We start from the raw sequence: 19539 nt of genomic DNA, 5'->3' as shown, positions 1-19539 counted from the left end.
TAACATTGTTCTATTGTCCTATTTTTGCTGCCTGTTTTCCACATTTGCCCTTGCTCTATTTCAATCATTTATGTGGCCTATGCTTCGAAGGCTCAGACAGACTGTATAAGCCCCATACAGACAGACAACTGTTCACTGATGTTTTCCGTTCTTGTTACTTTGCTGAATGATAGAAGAGGGCTTCCTTGCTGGTCCTTTCACATACAGTAATAATACCTAGCACTTCTATAGTGCTTTCAATCTTCAAATCAGTTTAATACTAATGCTTGATACTGCTTGGGTGAGTTGGTCTCCCTGTGTCTGTAACATGCTCCTTTTCCTGGCTCTTTGGAAAGGCTAAAGAACATTTGCCCTCTTCAGCTAGCCCTGCCACTGCCCCAAAACACAATTTCCAAACTAGACTCCGTTTGTCATAAATCAAAGAATAATTTACTGGCAATCACTCAGAGAATCCTTAAACAGGAGAGTTGAAAATAAACTTGCCTATAAAGTTGCTATGGAAAGCATCTCCTGAATGGCACAAACTGCAGAGACAGAATGGAGTCTGGTTTACTTTCCTGGAGAGCGCAAGGCTGGTGCTTTGGTGGGTACCAAGTGGGACCAAGGCGTGTGTGTGTGTGTGTGTGTGTGTGTGAGAGAGAGAACATGCAGGGTAAGGCTCCATCAGTTTTAAGGCATTGCATGTGTTACTATTCTGCCATTTCACCAGCTGGTTATTTTCCTCAGTTTAGATTTCTGCACGTAACCAACAAGACAAAGCACCCTCTGGCGAACGTTTTTTTCCCTCTCTCCAGCATGTGTCTATGAATGCTGGGGTAGCTGCTCAGGATGTACCTATTTTCCAGTTCACATCAGCACTGCCAGTTTCTCTTATCAGAGTGTAGTTCCTTCTCCTTGGTGGCAATGTAAAGGTGCAGCCCCCCTTTTTAGGTGCATGTTCTCCACCTCGCAGGGCATGCAAAGGGTTAGCCCCAATTCACAGGAGATCGGTCAGCCTGCAGTTACCACCTTCTATGTGCACGCAAGGGTTAAGGGTTAGTTTGCTCCCTCTTAACTCCCCCCTCCTCCCCCGCGATTGGCCCATGGAGAGGGGAAGGGAGAGACTGCAGTTTTCCTCCTCCCCTCTTCGTATGGTGGGGTCAGACTGCACTAGTTCCTTCTCTTGGTGCACGTAAGGGTTAATCTCCTGTAGCCTTATTTATCCGCGCGGGGCTCTCACCTCGCCCTAGGGCACGCTCCCCGCAGCGATCTCAGGCTGCAGCCCTCCCCTTTTCGGTGCATGCAGGAAGTTTATCCGGCCGCACTTCTACCCGCCCCTGTGCCTAGGAGCAACAAGGGGTCAGACCCGGCCCCGGCCAGGCTGCGGGGAGCTCTCGAGCTGGTTTCCTCCTCGCTACCACTCCCTCCCTTATGTCTCCCCGCCCCCCAGTAGCCGCCCCACCCACGCTCGTGGGACTCTTGCTGAGTTGGGGGTGCTCTGACTATGAGTCTGGGGCGCACGCGAGGGGCTCCCGCGCCCCGGTTACTCCGCTGCGTCTCCTGCTCCGTGCTGGGGCGCGGTCTGGCTGTAGCCCCGCGCAGACCAGCAAGGGGGGGCTCTCCAGCTGCAGCCTGCACGGGGCTCGGCGGCTCGCGTGCGCCCCCGGGCCCAGCACCGCCCCGCTTGCCCCGAGCGCCAGGGCGCGGCCCCACCCTGGGGCCGGGCGGAGGCAGGGGGCGGGCGGGGGGTGTCTCCCAGTAAGATCTCGCGGTGCTGGCGGGGCTCAGCCTCCTTCTCCTCCCTGGCGAGCGGTGACTGTGCAGGGCGGCGCGGGGAGCCAGGCAGCAGCCGGAGGAGGCTGCCCCGAGGACAGCGCGATCCGCCCGCGCCGGCCGGCCGGCAGCAGCCCGCGCCTCGCCCAGCCCCATGCCCGAGTGGCGCCGAGCCGAGCCCAGCCCAGCATGGCCACCACCGCCCCGTGCACCCGCTTCACCGACGACTACCAGCTCTACGAGGAGCTCGGCAAGTACGGAGCCCGCCCGGCCCTGCGCCCCGGGGACCTCCGGCTGCGTCCCACCCCCAGCCCAGGAGCCCCCGCCCGCTTGCCTCTTCCCCCACCCCCCTGCCCTGCCCCGGAGCCGCTGCGGCACCCTGGCTGTCCCGCTCCACCTTCCTGTGCCGGACTGGGTGCTGCGAGCTCCCGGGCTCCTCCCGTTGCCCTGGCCCTGGGACCGGCAACTGGCGTCCGCTACACCCGAGGATCCTGCCACCGCCGCCCCTACAGTGGGACCGGGAGGGGTCTGCTGCACTCTAGGGCCTCCCGCGTTCTCTTCGTCCCTGTTCTGCATGGGGAATGGGTGCTACTGCCCCCCGGGTTACTCCCATCCCAACCCCAGCTGTAGTTACAAGCCAGGGTGCCCCCCATCCCTGCACCATGTGAGGCTGTGTACCCCAGGACTTACTTCCCATCTCCTAGCTCTGCTCTTGAACTGCTTGGGGCTGCTGCACCCTGCTCCCCCAAACCATCCTGGTGATAGCCATAATCCGGGACACTCACCCAAGCTGTCCCTGCTATCGCTCCAGCTTCCTCCTGAGATACTCCCCCAGCCCTGCAAGAAGGACCAGGTTCTGCGGCTGTATAGGGGATCTCCCCTCCCCAGTATTGGGATCAGGCACTGCTGCACGCAACTCTCCCCCCCCTCCCCCCACACACTTAGACCTGCAGTGGGATCCTGTGGGGATGTGGAGGAGATGCAGCAGTATACAGGATGGGATCATTGGGTGTTGATGCATCCCTGAGTACTGCTGCATCTTTCCCCCTCCTTCCCTGCACCAATCTCTGGGCACTGCTGCATCTCTTTACCCCATCCCCACATGGATTCCTAGGCTGCTGCTGCAGCCTGTGTCTCAGCACCCAACCCTGGGCCAAGGAATGGTGCTTGCAGTGTTTCTGGTTGGTTTATGTGGAGAGGTTGGGGGTGGGAGCAGAAGTTGAGGAGGGGTCAGGACTCTGGAGTGTAAGGAGGGGCCCAGCTGCCTAGAGCCAGATCCTCTCTGATGGATTAAGTTTTCCATGGGGCTGCTGTGGGTTGTCTGTTCTGTTTTGTTTCCAGTTCCACTGTACAGACTTCTCTGGGGACTGGTGGGACCTAGTTCCCCACTCAGTTTTTTCTCTCCCCACAACCTCTTAGGGCTTGGGCTGTCTTTCCTTACACCTTTTTTTCTTACGCTATCTCCCTTTTCTTCTAAGAATCCTTCCCCTTTCTGTTCTGCCACTTAGTGCACTTCTCCCTACAGCCCGACGCAGCAATAATAATTCATATTTATAAAATGTTAACTTACAAACAACAGTTAGCCTGCCAGTCCCCCTGCACCTCTGGGAAGAGGAATTTATCTCTAGTTCACAGATAAGGAAATGGGTGTAGCAGAGCTAGTGGCTCATCCAAAGTGCTGCGGTGATTCAGTGGCCCAGCTGGGACAAGTACCCAGGAGAACTGATTCCTAGTTGTCTTCTCCAGCCACTAGACCATTATGGGATGGACTTCTTGGCGATGTTTCCAACCTTCTGGGCTACTCTTTCACTCTTCAGCTCCTGTATGTTATGTCTCTGCACTCTTCTCCCCTCCCCACCATGGTGTACTGTTTGTGCTTTCCTGCTTAAGGCCCCTAGGAGGCCTCAGCCAGGCATTTGGGTATACACTTTTCCTCTGGCGTTATTTGCTGACTTGACATGTCTAGGTTGGGGGTGGAAGTCGTTCCAGTTGCATTATTATTTTCAATTTCACAGCCCCCGCTATCTTTCTTCTAGGGGAGCCTTTTCTGTGGTCCGCCGATGTGTGAAGAAAAGTTCATCCCAGGAATATGCTGCAAAAATCATCAACACCAAAAAGCTGTCAGCCAGAGGTTAGTATCCAGATCTGTCCTTCATCCCATTGCCTTTCTCTATGAACAGGAGAAACATGATTGGAACTTTAGTTGCAGCAAGTTTATGGGCTTTGTAGGTGCTTGTCTTGTAGTTTTAAGTAATAAGTAGTGATGCAAATGGTAGACTGAAGAAGTGTTGCAAGGATCTCAACTTCTGGGAGTACTTCCTGTTATCTTTTCTCTTTTTGAGGACCTACTATGTCCTCAGTGTGCCAGCATTGCTGGAGGTCTTCTGTGCTTTGGGGTATAGTCTTGTTGGATAAAGGATCTTTCTAGTTTCAGGATGTCGTCATAGATGGTGTATTCCTCTTGTAGCTAATCCTATGTCTAATATGCTCATATTTGAACTGGATGGAAGGGTTCTCTAAAGCTTCTAAAAGAACCAAATTAAATTTCTGTTGTTCTCCGCTGCCACCTAACTCCAAAAGCCTCTCTTCAAAACCTGTACGTGTCAACTGAGCTCAGAATAGTGGTACAGAAAGGAACAGAGATCTGTCATCCCAAATTTATTTGCTGAACTTTTCTTGTGATTTGTCCTGGTTCATTTCACAAGGAAGGCTCTGTATGTATGAAGAGTGAGGTGGCTTCCACTGTGGAGGGACATGGGCAGGAGCTGAAATCGATTGGAAAAAATACTGAATTGGATTGCAGAAGGAGGAACTATAAAGAGAGATGTAACTGGCTGAGATCTCCAAGGGAATGAATGTGGAAGAGGAGGCTAAGAGAAGACTTAATGCACTTAGGCCATTCAGTTTTGACAAAAGTGACAAATACTATGTCCCTGATGAGCTAGATGATCAGCCGGAGGCTGAGAACCAGGTAGTATATTGACCAGCAACTGAAAGGGTGACACCAAAGAGGCAGAAGTAGCACCAAAGAGGCGGTGAACATAGCTCAGGCTGTCTGATTCCTAAAAAAGAGAAAAGGACGATACACTATCTCCCCAGTGCCAGGGCATGAAATGTGATGACAAGAGCAAAGTATAGCCTGCAGAGAGGCAGTGAATGTTCACCTAGTGTAGTTCATGTGAAAGCTAATGACAGGCACAAAGGGAGAATCTGTGGATCAAGAATGATTTTAGAACCCTGGGAAGAGTGCTGCAGACCGAAGTCAACATTGGTGATGTTTTGTCTTTCTAGTAACTAGTGCAAGTAAAGTCAAGAGTGATACTGGAGACCAGCTGATGGATCTGTGGATGGCCTAGAAGGGGAAGGCTGTCGATGTACAGAACGGATGCCAATGCTCTGTGAAATCTCCACTGAAGCACATGGGATCCCAGTTCTGTGGGTTCAAAACTGGCAGGGCTAGTTACGCAGACTTTAAACTGACTAAGAAATGGGTAATTGGGAGCGTTTGCTTAATGAAAGGAGAATATGATGTAGTGGACATAACTGAAACCAAATAGTGCAGAAAACCATCTCGTCAGCATTAGTGGGTATAATCCTCTTTGTATGTGGGACAGGGTAATACTCTAAATTAACAAAACCAGCAAGAAACAATTTTCCCATTAACAGAATGGTAGCGAAATAATCTGGTAAGGTTGCAAGAAGTGACGAAGCTGTAGGGCTAGAGGAAAATGAGAACAAAAAATTCCTAAAACAGTTACCGTGGAGTCCAAAATCTCCAGATAATGTGGTCATGTAGGATTTCAAGTACTCAGACAGCTGTTGAGTTACAAATACAAAAAGTGTGGAACATCATCACTTCTCAGATTAACTAAAGGTTAAATAAATGAGCCAGGAAGTAGGGAATCCAGCTAGAGGAGAAATCCTCCTTGATCTACTTCTTACCACTAGGAAGTCCTTGATTGAAAACATAAGTGGTGTTGGACACTTCTGTGCTAGTGATTTGTGAGCTCTGTTAATTCAAGGTATTGATGAATAGGTTCATAGAACACAGCTGTCCAAAGGTATCTGATTTGGAGAGAGCAAATGTGGGGGGAATTATGAAACTGGCTGAAAGAGAGAAATATTGGGAGGAAGAAGTTGTGGCTGATCAGGCTTCTTGAGGTCCCACTGAAATATCTGATGGCCACAAGGAACTTGTATTGGAAACGAAGTGGGGAAAGACAAGGCAACAAAGAATTAATGATAGTCAAAAGGGTTGGTGGGAATAGAGGCTCAGATACGGTGGGACTAGGCGCCATGTAAGAACCTAGATGGATAAACACTGTAAAGGCTCTTCAAACTAGAAATGTTAGAGAGATGTTAGGGCTGTTAGCCAATGATAAGGGAGATGAAATCAACAACTGTAAAACGGCGGAGCTGATGAGCAGTTCTTTTTAAAAAGCTGTCTGTTATGGCAGCAGGACCGTGAGTGAATTCTGCAATAGCCTGGGTGTACCTTGCCTGCTGCTTCCCATTCCCATGTTAGTTCTTGCCTCATTGGGAGCACACACCCATATAGCTTCTGCACATATTGGGGTATCCCCCCCCCATTGCCCCACTCCCAGTACCCTCCTCAGACTTCTGTAAGGCGTTTGACTTGGTCCCACTCAACACTTTAATTAAAAAAAACTCTAATGATATGAAATTAACACGGTACATGTTAAATAAAATAAAAACTGGATAATTGATAGGTTTCTAAACGTAATTGTAAATGGGGAATCCTTATTGAGTGGGTGTGTTTTTCAAGTGGGGTCTTGCAGGGATCTGTTCTTGGCTATATGCTGTTTAACATTTTTTATCAGTCATGCGGAAGAAAACCTAACATCCCTGATGAAGTTTGCAGACAACACAAAGATTAGAAGAGTGGTAAATAATGAAGAGGATGGGGTCACCGATACAGAGTGATCTGGATTGCTTGGAAAGCTGGGTGCAAGCAAACAATGTTCGTTTTAATATGGTTAAAAGCAAATGTATAAATCTAGGACCAAAGAATGCAGGCCATGCTTATAGAATGGTGGAAGCAGTGACTCTGAAAAAGATTTGGGGGTCATGGTGGATAATCCCAGTGTGATGCTGTGCCCAAAAAAGGGGGTTCTCAGTGGGTTGCAAGATGTCAGCCCAGCCAGGACTGGGGCTGACAGCCCGAGTCCCTGTTAAATTAAATTAACACCTTCCCCCCCGCCCCCAGTTTTTAATTGAAAAGGGTGGTCGCACACAGAGGCTTGCTGTTTGAAAAGAGTCACCAATACAAAAAGTTTGAGAACAACTGAGAGCTAATGTAATCCTCTGATGCGGAAATGGGGATCTTGAGCAGGAGCAGAGAGGTTATTGTAGCTCTGTATTCGGCACTGGTGGGATCGCTGCTGGAATAGTGTGTCAAGTTCTGGTGCCCACAATTCCAGGGCATTGATAAATTGGAGAGTATTCAGAAAAGAGCCACAAGCATGATTTAAGGATTGGAAAACTTGCTTTATAGTAATAGAGACGGACCCAAGGCGCTCAAGCTATTTAGCTTAACAAAGAGAAAGTTAAAAGGTGATTTGATTACAATCTAAAAGTACCTACATGGGGAACAAATATTTGACAGTGGGCTTTTCCGTCTAGCAGAGAAAGTATAACATGATCCAGTGGCTGGAAATGTAATCTAGGCAAATTCAGCCTGGAAATAAGGTACACATTTTTAACAATGAGGATAATTAACTATTGGCACAATTTACCAAGGGGCGTGGTGGATTCTCCATCACTGACCATTTTAAAATCCAGCTTGGATGTTTTTCTAAAAGATCTGCTCCAGGAATGGTCCCTTGCTGGCCTTGGAATCTAGACATTAGCTTAGCTCCTGCCTTCCACACAGGTCAGTCCAAACCTCCTGACCTGTCTCTTGCACTGGAGGAGGGTCCCCCTTGCCTTGGCTTCTACATTTCAGAGCTCTCATATGCAGGGGAACCACACACCCCTGACCCCGAATAGCATTGCTAAATTGAACATTTAAAATCTGCTCCTAGCAGGATTTGAACCTGTGTTTACCCAGGGTACTTACTACTGCTTCAATGAGAGGTGCCACACCACTGGCTAGGAATATAACTCATGCTCTCTTCACAGGGGTTGACCTGCTAGTATGCTTCCCATGAGTACAATCATAGACTATTAGGGTTGGAAGAGACCTCAGGAGGTCATCTAGTCCAATCCCCTACTCAAAGCAGGACCAACACCAACTAAATCATCCCAGCCAGGGCTTTGTAAAGCTGGACCTTAAAAACCTCTAAGGATGGAGATTCCACCACATTCCAGTCCTCACCTTCTAGTGAAATAGTGTTTCCTAATATCGAACCTAGACCTCCCTCACTGCAACTTGAGACCATTGCTTCTTGTTCTGTCATCTGCCACCACTGAGAACAGCCGAGCTCCATCCCAGGGCTTACTAAGGGCAAAGAGCTCTGACCTGCTTCCATGCTGGCTTTATGGGAAGAGGTACTTCCAAAGGAGTCTTCCTCAAGAAAAGCAAAGCAGTGGGGTGTGACTGACTTGGAAGTGATGGAGATCGTGATGTGTAGCTGAAAAGCAGGGAAGGGAATGCTTAGGGAAAATTAAATATAATATGAGAGAAATCAGCGAATCCTAAAGCCTCTGTTAATGAGCTTAATGAACTGCAAACCGTTGTTTTTATCTTGAAAGTCACGAACTGAAGGGGAACCGGCGGGTTAGAAATAACCCTACGTGGCACCCATACAGTGTTTACCATCCTAAAAGCGTAAAAAGCAAATACTGTCCTGATTTTTTTTTTTTTTTTTAAAGGGAAGTCCTGGCAATCACGGTCAAATAAACTCATCCCTTTATAAAATAATGGGACAAATATGAAGGGACAGATCTGTAAGCACCTCAACACAACCCTAAACCAACTTCCTGGCATTATAAAGAATAAACTTTGTCAGACAAATCTGATCTAAATGCAGAGTCAGTGGACGCATTAGACATCATAGTTGGAATTCATTAAGCTACTTGGTATTTGTGTTATGGTGGAGTGTAGGAGGCAGGGCCCACTGTGCTAAGCACTGTATAGCAGAATGACAGTCCCTCCCCCACACAGCTTGCAATCAAAGTCAGGGGTTCTCAGACTGGGGGTCATGACCCCTCAGGGGGTTGCGAGGTTATTATGTAGGGTGTTGCGAGCCGTCATCTCCACCTCCAAATCCCGCTTCACCTCCAGTTTAGTGTTAAATGTGTTTTTACTTTATAAGGGGGGGTTGTACTCATAGGCTTGCTGTGTGAAAAGGATCACCAGTGCAAAAGTTTGAGAACCACTGGTCTAAGTACAAGACAATAGCCAATGCTGGGAGCGGGATACAGTGCTTCAGCCACCTGAAATTCAGGTTGGCTTGGATTCAGTCTGTCACATGGCCTGAGAACTGGCTGGAAGGACTAAAGGGTAATGATAAACAGCCATGTCTTGACTCGTGGGGATGTGTGGTGTTGGAGCTGCCGGGATAGTTGTTAGGCCTTATTTTGACTTTAGATCTGTAGAGTGGCTTGGAAGATACCCATGAAGTAGGAGTGAGTGAATTGCTTAAGGTGAGCCAATGGGTCTGACTAGCAGTAATCGCTTCAGAGGAAAGAATCAAGGAAAATTTAGTCTTACTATTGGAGGGAGGCAGGGACTAGAGATTATTCTGTAGGGAATTCATCTCCTTAGGGGAACGATGGAAGCCCCATCAATAGCTTCTTTTCAGATTAGGCTGCACAAATTCCTCCAGAATAAATGGTATGAAACAGTCCTACACTGGAAAGGGGTGGATAGGACTCTGCTGTGGTTCTTTCATCCCACCAGGCCCATCTATACTCTTGACTCCCAGGGAGGTTTCTGGGGCAGTTCACAAACAGTAATGGGAGCAGGAGAGGATTTTCTGCTGTTGGCTTTTGCCGCTGTTGTATTTGCTGCTGAATCTTTGGAAGGTGACATCCCCAAGGACACAACAAAAAGGGCAGCTTTCTGCCCTCTGCATGAAGGAGGACGTTCTTTTAGGCCTGATCTTTGTTTCTGAATCAGCACCTGTAATAGGGTAAATGTCCTTTTTGAGATGTGAGGTGGCACCTAATTTGGAACACAGGTACTGCTCACCCCTCACTGGATGCTGGAGCTGAAGCGTAGCCTGGAGTTTATTGCCAGGATGTGGCCCTTGTGGGGTTCAAAGCAGCAGAAGTTCTGCAACTCTTGAAAGGCTCCCTGGAGGGTCCTGGCAATCACGCCTGCTCTCTCTCTCCTGCCCTCCTGCCACTGGAAATAGGAGATGATGCTCACCCTGTCTTGGGGAGATTCTGTGCTGCACCCAGGCTTGTAGTCTGCCTCATTTATTGCTCCTGGGTGCGCCAAGGAGGCAATCTGACAGTTGTCCCTCTCGGGGGTCTGGATGGTACGAAGGCTGGGGATTGCTCTCCCAGCCCGCCTTTGGCTCCGAGAAGCTCATCACCTTGGACTGAGTCCTGTCCCCTGTAGCTCAGTCACAGAGGGGCTCAGTTCCATGAGGGCTGTGGGTGGGGTTTCACAGTAGCAGTTTCCTGGCCTTGCGAGGCTCGAGGCTCGGGTACCAGGTGAGTGCAGTGTGTGCAAGTGCTGACCTCCAGTTGAGCATGGACTGCTTTCAAGGTATTCAACCTCAGTCTGGCAATCCTCAGAGCAGCCCAGGCTCCTCTGTAGCTACAGCATGCCCAGCTGAATTGGATGCAGGCATCAGTAGTGCACTGCAGCCCAGTGCGTAGGCTCCTCATTAAAGCAAGGAGAGCCCACAGCACCACTCGCAGGAGCTTGAAGCACAGATTCTGGGGTGTGTACAAGTGCCTGTGTGTGTGTTTCCTTGCGGAGACAATGCATCAGACCCTGCCTGTCAGGCTGCACTTGGAACATCAGGATGTGTTAGATGGAATCTGGTGGTCTGGGCAGGGAGTGGGCCTTGCTGCTAACTTCTCCCATCCCAGCTCCTTCCTCCTCCTCTGTTAGCTGTCTGAATGGCAGCATGCATAGGAGCGTGTGAGAAATAGACTGCGGTGAGAATTTGGGATTTTTGCTGGCCGTGTGTGTGTGAGACATGGGAAGTGACACTGTATAGGTTTCTGGGCCACTCACTTATTGTCTGATGTGGATAATGTTCAAATGTAAGGAGTGGGAGAGTGGGGTGGAGTTAATAAGGGAGGGCCCCTGAAAAATATTTCAAGGGCCCATCTTCTCCATTAAATGTATCGATTGCCACTGGCTGGACTTCTCCATTCTGAATTTTAATACACATGCATGGAGCAGGAAAGTAAGAAGCCGGGGGAACGGGGGGGGGGGGTATTAATACGCTTACGTCATAAACTGCAGCCTTGCACCTCGTGCTAGCTGTCTTTCTCTCTACCTCTCCCTCCTCCCCCCTGGTCTGTGCTCACCTCTTCATCTTGCAGTGTCACTTTTTAGAACACTGTTTTGAATCATGATTATTTATCACTGCAGGAAACTTACTTGGAGAAGGGGGGTGTGCATGTGGGGGGAGAGAGAGAGAGACCCTGACCTTGAAGAGATGGGGGAAGGGACTGATGGCCGCATTTCACTTTCACCAACAGCATTAATTGCTCTCAGTGTGGCAGGAGGGCCAGCCGTGGGGGGTGCTGCTTGTGCTGTGGTTTGCAATGGCCGGAAGCTGGTTGCCTGACATGGGTTTCAGTGCAATGGCCAGCGTTACCCCAGGTTGCCTCTCGGTTTACGCTGTATATTTTATAAAGGAGCTGGAGCGGGGCAGGCAGGATTTCAGCTTGCTGTCTGTCTGTCCTCTTTGGTCCCACGGGGTGTTAAATTACCGGCATCAACAATGGGGAGGGGGAAGGGAGGAGAGGCAGGCACACAGATTGAGCAGGCGTTCCTAGTGTGGAATTGTGGCCCCTGCAGAGGCCTGGGAAGGGGGACTAGGGTTTTTTCCTTTCCTGTTCTTAAGACTGGGTTTGTGCACGGCCCAGATGTGATGAGACTAATTCTTGCCAGTGTCCCAGAGGTCCTGGGCTCTGCAGTACTAACCCTACTGGAGAGCCTGGTCTGACACATGTCCTGGTGTTCCTTAGGCTGAGCAGGTAGGGGTGGGGGTTTTGGAGCACACTGTGGATTCTTGGGACAGGGAGCATTAACTGTGCTTCTTGTGTGAAAGATGCTGTGCAAAATCAAGTTGCACGTAGCACTTGTGTTGAATTTGGGTGAGTGTGGAAATTTCCCTGCTGCGGATAGATTTAATCTCCCTCTCTGGATATAGCTAAAACTATCCCTGCCAGAGAGAACGCTTATCCCTGGATCATAAAAACACTTCTGAAGAGGGAATTTTTTCCCCTCTTCTACCAAATGGCAGGTTATTATCACAGATGTTCTCAAGGAAGGATTGTACTAGCTTCCTCCCCTCCCCCCATAGGATTTTATTTCCCCAACCCCTGCAAATTAAAGCACTGGCTGTGGGTATTATTGCATATGCAATAACTTGTCAGAGACGCCCTATAAAAGGGGAAACATACAAATATAAAACCTAGGTTAATTTTGTCCATTTTCCCCCCTCCAGCCCCTTCACCTGCCCACAGTCTGCTTAGGCATCTTCCCCCTTTCTCAGGTTCTCATGGTTGGCACACATAGTGTGTTTTTCCTTGTGTAAGAGTTAACTTACCAAACATCTTAATGACCATTTGTAAGCTGTAAAAGGAAGGGAGGACACAGGAGTGAAGTAAAACAGCTGGTTTTCAGAGCAGCCTGTGGCTGGGGAGCTGCTGGCCAGAGAGGTGCTTGGGTGCAGGATCACTGGCATGGGAAGGTAATGTGGGATGTTGTAGGAAGCAGTTCGCTGCTCCTTGCCTCGTTCTGCCCACTTGCAAAGCAGCTGGCTGTGGAAGGTAGGAGGGAAAAGAAGCAGCCAGAATGAACTGGTTTGTGATGGGCGGACACACTTGCTCACTGGAGTTTCTGCCCATGGAAGAAGAGAGGAAGTGTAAACTCTGCAAGTCATACAACTCTTGTTCCTGCCAGCCATTACCACAACACTAAGCTTAATGTTTCAGGCCATGGGGTTCTGTGAGACAGGTTGACCTCAGATTCTCTTCCATCCCTTCTTAAATTAAATATCTGTTGAAATACCGCCACATACTGCAGTAATGGCTCCTCAAACTCTCTAATGAGAGGTTTCAGAGTAACAGCTGTGTTAGTCTGTATTTGCAAAAAGAAAAGGAGTACTTGTGGCACCCTAGAGACGAACCAATTTATTTGAGCATAAGATTTCGTGAGCTACAGCTCACTTCATCGGATGCATCCGATGAAGTAAGCTGTAGCTCACGAAAGCTTATGCTCAAATAAATTGGTTCGTCTCTAGGGTGCCACAAGTACTCCTTTTCTTTTTTCCAAACTCTCTAGTGTCATTGCTTATATGCTCATTGAATATTGCAGTAGAGTATTTCCTAGGAAAAGGAGTTGGTAGAGTGGAAAATCTTCAGCAATAAGCATCTTGATTATTGAAAGACTAGTAGGGCATGAGCCTCAAGTCCCTCTTGAGGGAATTGCTGGTCCCTAATTCTGAGGTTTTGTGCTCTGGTGGCTTTTTGCACCCGCTGCCTCAGGTTTCAGTCCTAGCTCCTACTTGGACACCAAGGTCCTTGTTGGGTGAGTGTTCAGTGTGTCCATCAGTGGCAGATAATTTAATAGTAAAGTAATTGATCGTAACAGTTTGTTCTAATGTATGCCTTTTAAAAATTGATGCCGCTCCCGCCCCCCGCCCCCCCGCCACACACACACATCTGATTGCATTGCAGAGTTGCTGTTATGTGTAATTCTGAAGTAGGGGGAAGCTGGTGGTTGGTGCACATGGCTGGCTCCAGAGAACTGCAAGCCTAATTTAGAGCTGTCTGGAGAGCTGATTAATGTTGGATATAGTCTGCCAGATCTAGCCTGTTTTGTTACCAGGGGGCAGGAAGTTAAGAGATGCCTGTGGCTCGCTGTGTATGCTTGAAACTCTGTTCTAGCTCATACTGGCAGGGTAGAGTCTGGAGGAGAATTCTCTCTCTCTCTGAGACAGGAGTTGAGTAAATACACTGACCTTTTGAGGAACGTGTGTTCATGTGCCCAGGTGTGATACTGGAGTCTCAGTATTTGTGTGTTAAGCTCTTAAGAGCCGGAGCTACCAATGTCCTAAGTAATGAGCCTGTTGTTTTGGTGGCTCAGTACCAGGTTCCTGCTCTGGGGGTAAGTCCTGTTCCAGACACGCACCGTTCTTTAAGGCCTAGTCTGCACTGTGGCAGGAATCATACTATCAAGGACCATGCACCGATCTGGTGGTTATGCTCCATTTCCCTGATCAGCAGAGCTACTGGTCTCTTTCTGAGAATCCTGTTAAACAAACTGTGCTGTAGGCCAGCCCCTCTTCGCCACCCAACATGCTTTCAAGGAGAGTTGCAACACAGCTCTTCAAGTACACAACACTTTCTGCACTGATAAGCCCTGGGAGCAACAACTACAGTTAAAATAAAAGGAGTTCTTGTGGCACCTTAGAGACTAACCAGTTTATTTGAGCATAAGCTTTTGTGAGCTACAGCTCACTTCATCGGATGCATAAAGTGGAAAATACAGTGAGAATGTTTTTATACACACAGACCATGAAAAAATGGGTATTTATCACTACAAAAGGTTTTCTCTCTCCCCACCCCACTCTCCTGCTGGTAATAGCTTATCTAAAGTGATCACTCTCCTTACAATGTGTATGATAATCAAGATGGGCCATTTCCAGCACAAATCCAGGGTTTAACAAGAACGTCTGTTAGGTTTCAGAGTAGCAGCCGTGTTAGTCTGTATTCGCAAAAAGAAAAGGAGTACTTGTGGCACCTTAGAGACTAACCAATTTATTTGAGCATAAGCTTTCGTGAGCTACAGCTCACTTCATCACGAAAGCTTATGCTCAAATAAATTGGTTAGTCTCTAAGGTGCCACTAGTACTCCTTTTCTTTTTAGTTAAAATGTTGTTATTGCTAGCATGGTTCAATGCTTGGGGCCTAAGGCCTTGTCTACATTGCAGTTTTGTCAACAAAAGTCAGCTTTTGTTAACAAGACAGCGGAGTGCACACACTGAAATGGTCCTCCCACCGGTGCAACTCCCCTGCTATGCCAACAGTAAAACCGCCTCAACAAGGTGACGCAGTGTCTGTGCCGTAATTAACGTGGTGGGTAACCTAACATAGGCCAATTTATCTTTGTAGTATACAAATGGGAGTTCTGGCCTGCTGGGGAAGGAGTGGGTGAGGAGTTGGAATAAGGACCTGGTTGCCTGAACAAAAGTGGGGGAATGGTGGCTGGACAGACTGGCTCAGTGGTGGGCACAGGGATTCAGACAATAAGTGCCAGAAGAGGTCTAGGGATGGCATTGAACCTGCAGTTGTGGAGCTGCTGGATTAGCTTTTGGGGGTATTGCTGTGATGGGGGGTGGGGACAGGGATTGACAGATTAACCAGATGCCTGCCAACCATACGATTCAAGCTACTCACTGGAGGGAGGGGGATCTGCCAGCAAAGCCAAGAGAGAGCACTGCTTTGAGAAGCCCAGCTGCCCCACTCTTCAGCTGCTGGGATTCCTAGCCAGGTGCTGTCTCTGGACTCCACATGTGAGCTCCATTTGCCAGATCTGGCCCTGGAGAGTAGGGGTCTGACAGACTTCAAGTTCTACTTGCTCCTTAGCTCCAGAAGAGTCTCTCCTTTCCCAGAGCCTTTTGGGTGCGGCAAGTTTGCAGTGAGAAGGGGCGGGGGGGGGGGGGGAGAGGTCTCTGCTACTCTTCTCCTTTCAGCCTCTTTCTTTGGTGTGTGTGGGGGGTCGTCTCTCTTCCTCACCAGGAATAGCTCCAGTTGTCTACCTTGTACTCAGCTTTCCTCGGAAATTGGTGTGATTCTTGAGTTTCACTGGTGCCCACGGGGTTCAGAAGAGCAGGCACAAAACTAGCCAGCCTGGAAAAGTTCTGAGCATCAGCTGAGGCAGCAGCTTGAGCTGTCTGCCTGCAGATGCTGCATCAGCTTAATCCCGGTTTGTCCCCAAAAGGCTTCCTTCACAATACAAGCTAGAAATTTACTTCACTTTTTAAATGAGAGCATGAGCAGTTTCTATAGAAACTGTGGTACAGGTCTCCCCACTCATGAGGGGGTTTTCAGTCCCTTTAGGATCCCCTGACTTGAGGATGAGAATCATAAAGTTCAGAGACCTTCTGGTGAGAGCTAGGGACATGGGGAGAGGGGTCAGGGAAACATGCTCCCCCCCCTTCATCTCCATTTCTCTTTCTGCAAGATGCAGGGGAGCTGATGCTTGCAGTCCTTAGCAATGGACTGTCCTGTGGAGGCTGCCCTGCAGCAGCAGAGCAGGAAGTGTTGCTTTCCCCTCTTACTCCAACCCCTTTCTAGCTGTGGTTTGCAGTATGGGGGTTCTTGACAGGTGATGCTTGTGGAGGGGGAGGAATCATTGCTTGGAGATGGTGGCTGTTATGGAGGGCAGGGTTCTCCCAATCCCAGGGGATCTCTGAGAAAAAGGGGAGCAGCTGTTCAACACCCCTGGGTAGAGTCAGAGGTCCTGGATGGAGTGGGGAGTGAACAGAGAGGTTCTTAAAGATAATCTGAGAAAGCACTTGTTCCCCCTCTCCTCCCAGGTGGGACTGAACACACTTTAGCCCAAGGAGAGGAGTTTCCCCCGACTGGTCTCATGCAGCAGAGCCTGGATTATTTCCTGTCACTGCAGTTCTGTTTTTAATGTGCCTTACATTCCAGAGGGGTTTGCAATGGGCGGCTGAGCTTCTAATTGAGGGATCTCCTTATCTGTGCAGCAGAATGTGGTATGGGTGTAAAGTTCTCCCTCATCACGGAGATGATGCATGTGTTCAACCTTCTGGCTCACTTGCTGCCTGGGACTTGATGTCATGCACCTGATCTGAAGTATGAAGCATGACTGCAGAAGGGATGGTTGTTCAGAGCCAGCTTTGCTGGGATATGCCTGTTAGAGGCATGTCGCAAATAGCATGCATCCAGTGGAAGCTCTCCTGGGGGAAAGCAGTTTGTTAAACCTTCTCTTGTATTGGTCTCCTGTGCTTGCCAAACATGTTTTAGCATTTCTGCTACAGCACTGAAAATTCAAGTACAATTTTCAGTGCTGGAGAGCACTGGCCATCCTTGCCCCCAACATATGTTTGATCTAGGTTTTCAGCTACTGTGGGCAGTGTCAGCTAAGTCCAGTGCTAATTCTAACGCATGGCTTACCTTGTGTGTGGGGGTCCGCTGTGCGTTGTTAGTCTGGGATAACTCAGCTGACCCTCTCCTCCGCCCGCCCAGAACAACAGCGTTCATGGCGGGCGGAGGAGCGTGGCAGCCATGTTTGACGCCCATTGTCGAATACTGCTGAGAGGTGTAGGTGACTCTGGTGGCTGGTCACATCTTGAGCTGCTGCAGAGCAGGTGACCCAGCTTTCTGGACACGTGTTGCCTCCTTAGCTCTTTGTGGCTGTGTGGTACACTTAACTTAGGCTCGTGCCTTTACCATGAAATGGGCTGCTTATCTACGGCACCAGATAAACGTGGAGAGATTTCTAGGCTTGCAGATGACTTGTTTCATAACTTCCTCTGTCTCCTTTGAGCATGTGGCTGAATACCTCTGCTTTGGAAGTTCACTTTTCCTGTACAGAAATACTCTTGCTCTGTGTTGGCACTAAATTCAAGTGTCCTCCACACCTTTAGCTTCTCTGGAGAGAGGGAGGGTTCTGGCTTAGAGAGGGACTGAAAGGAGAGCGCAATTGAATGATTAGAACATGGGAGTTTGCCTTCCTCCTGCATCTCTGACTTCCTGGTTGCTGCTTGGCAGTGACTTGGAGCTTTCTGCTGACTTGTCTCTCTGCTGGCACCTAAGTAAATGGATTTGGGTACTAGTAAAGCGCTCCTTGTGGCCTTTGATCTGACCCAGATGGGTTTCTTCCAGCTGAGGGATGAAATGAAGCAGCGTGGCGGAAACTCAAGAGACACTGGATGCTGTGGGCCTGGTTCCCCTTCTTGTTTAAGAAAACAGGGGGCCTGCGCAGAATTCAGTGGCATTAAACCAGTTCAAAGATAGTGGGAGGAGGATCAGGCCCTAAATGTCTGTATAGGAAAGCGTGACTCTCTCCAGAGTGGGGTAGGAGCTCCCTTGATAGAGGGGCACGTTCTGGACTGAACAAATGTGGAGCATGAATTTTCTGAGTGAGAGTCTGGGTCCCTCTAGGTCAGTGATTCCCAAACTTTAACAGCTCGCGAACCCCTTTCGCTAAATTGTGAAATCTCCTAAAAATGAATATTTCCAGGGATTTAAGTTAAAATTTCCTCCACGCTCCTTGGGGCTCCTGCTGCTGGATCCCATTGACCACCCTGGTCAACTGAGCTCGGGCTGCAGGTCCCGCTAACCACCGGGGCTCAGGCTGCCAGCCCCAACTGCCCGGCCCCGCTCTCCCTGGGTCTCAGGTTGTCAGCCCCGTGCGGAGTGTTGGGGTTTGGGTGGCCAGCTCCCCCACTGATGGGGGCAGGGCTCGGGCTGCCAGCCCCAACTGCCCGGCCCCACTCTCCCTGGGGCTTGGGCTGTCTGCCCTGCAACTGGGTCCCACCTGCTGTCTCCAATGCCCGGGGTCCTCTGGCCGCCACTCGTGAAATTTTTCTGGCGAACCCCCTGTAACGTTCTGTGAACCCCAGTTTGGGAACCACTGCTCTGGGTGATTGTGGGTCCCTGCTTAGCCAGTAGCTTTTACCATCTCCTCTGTCAAGCTAGTAGTTGATACGTAATTCCCTCAGCCAAGCCTAGCTCTAATTCATTCAATGGGAGCATGCTCCTGGGGCCTGAAATGAGCTCACTTGGTTGAAGGTGTCTGTATCTAGTTAAGTGCTTCAGGACCCTCTGCTGTGAAGTGGCAGTGGGCTTGAGGCAGAGGTTGAAGTCCTGGAACAAACAGGTCACTGTGCTTATTCAAGAGAGGCAGCCCACATATCTGCATCTGTTTCTGAATAGCTCTGTGCCCTGCTGTCTCAGTTGCAGTGTGTCCACTTTAAGAGGGTTCATCTGCAATGCAGCTGTTAGCAGGGAAGTTCTGTAAATCAAGAGGGAGCGAGCACAAGCGAGTCCAGCACCCGCAGTTTCTGTTGGGTCCTTGTTGTGGCAGAGGGAAACTCCTTCAGAGAGAGAGAGAGGAGAACGATGCAGATAATAGAAGCCTCCTTCAGTGCTTCTATGTCCACCAGCCGCTCAGGGGCTGCATGAAAAGCACAATGGGTAACAGCCATGGAACTAGAAAATCCTGTCATGTTCTTCTCTTCTTGCCCCTCCCACCCCCAATAGTCTAACCCGGTGTTTGCTTTGAACTGACATGTCTTGCTGTCTTTATTGCCTGCCCACACCCCCTTCTCACACAGGATGTCCTGTTACAGCAAAGGGCCTGGGAGCTTCCGTTTGGAACTCTGATCCCAAACTTGGAAATTCAAGCCAGGCTGCGAGTCTCTAATCTTTCCATCTGCTCCACCACGCGCTGCACAGTCTGGCCACAGAGTGGGGTGCTGCTGAAGTGGGGACTGTGCTGGCGACCTGGCAGGCAGGATTGAGGTGCTGCTGCTATGCAGGAGCTCTGGGGTGGGAATTGTGTGTCCAGCAAGCAGGGTGCTGCTCAGGGCTCCTGGGGAATGAAGTGTGTAGGGCGTGACTGTAGCATTGTAGCTGTGGGGGCTGCACATC

General features: G+C 49.5%; 1 protein-coding gene across 15 annotated transcripts in view; it reads left to right on the top strand.

Moving 5' to 3' along the window:
* The first annotated feature begins 1741 nt into the window (after positions 1–1741).
* CAMK2G (calcium/calmodulin dependent protein kinase II gamma) overlaps positions 1742–19539 on the top strand; it is a 173297-nt gene continuing 155499 nt past the window's right edge. For 3 of the 15 annotated variants that reach the window (XM_073352896.1, XM_073352900.1, XM_073352897.1), the window contains exons 1-2: positions 1756–2006; positions 3789–3883. In XM_073352896.1, coding sequence (XP_073208997.1) covers positions 1942–2006; positions 3789–3883 — 160 coding nt within the window. In that variant the 5' untranslated portion in view covers positions 1756–1941. Of the gene's footprint in view, positions 2007–3788; positions 3884–19539 lie in introns of all 15 variants that reach the window. The other 12 variants (XM_073352887.1, XM_073352886.1, XM_073352893.1 and 9 more) reach the window with 10 other exon arrangements.

The sequence above is a fragment of the Lepidochelys kempii genome, chromosome 7 (assembly GCF_965140265.1).
Source record: "Lepidochelys kempii isolate rLepKem1 chromosome 7, rLepKem1.hap2, whole genome shotgun sequence".
NCBI lineage: Eukaryota > Metazoa > Chordata > Testudines > Cheloniidae > Lepidochelys > Lepidochelys kempii.
The sequence above is the reverse complement of the archived record's forward strand: the minus strand, read 5'-3'. Positions and strand labels throughout refer to the sequence as shown.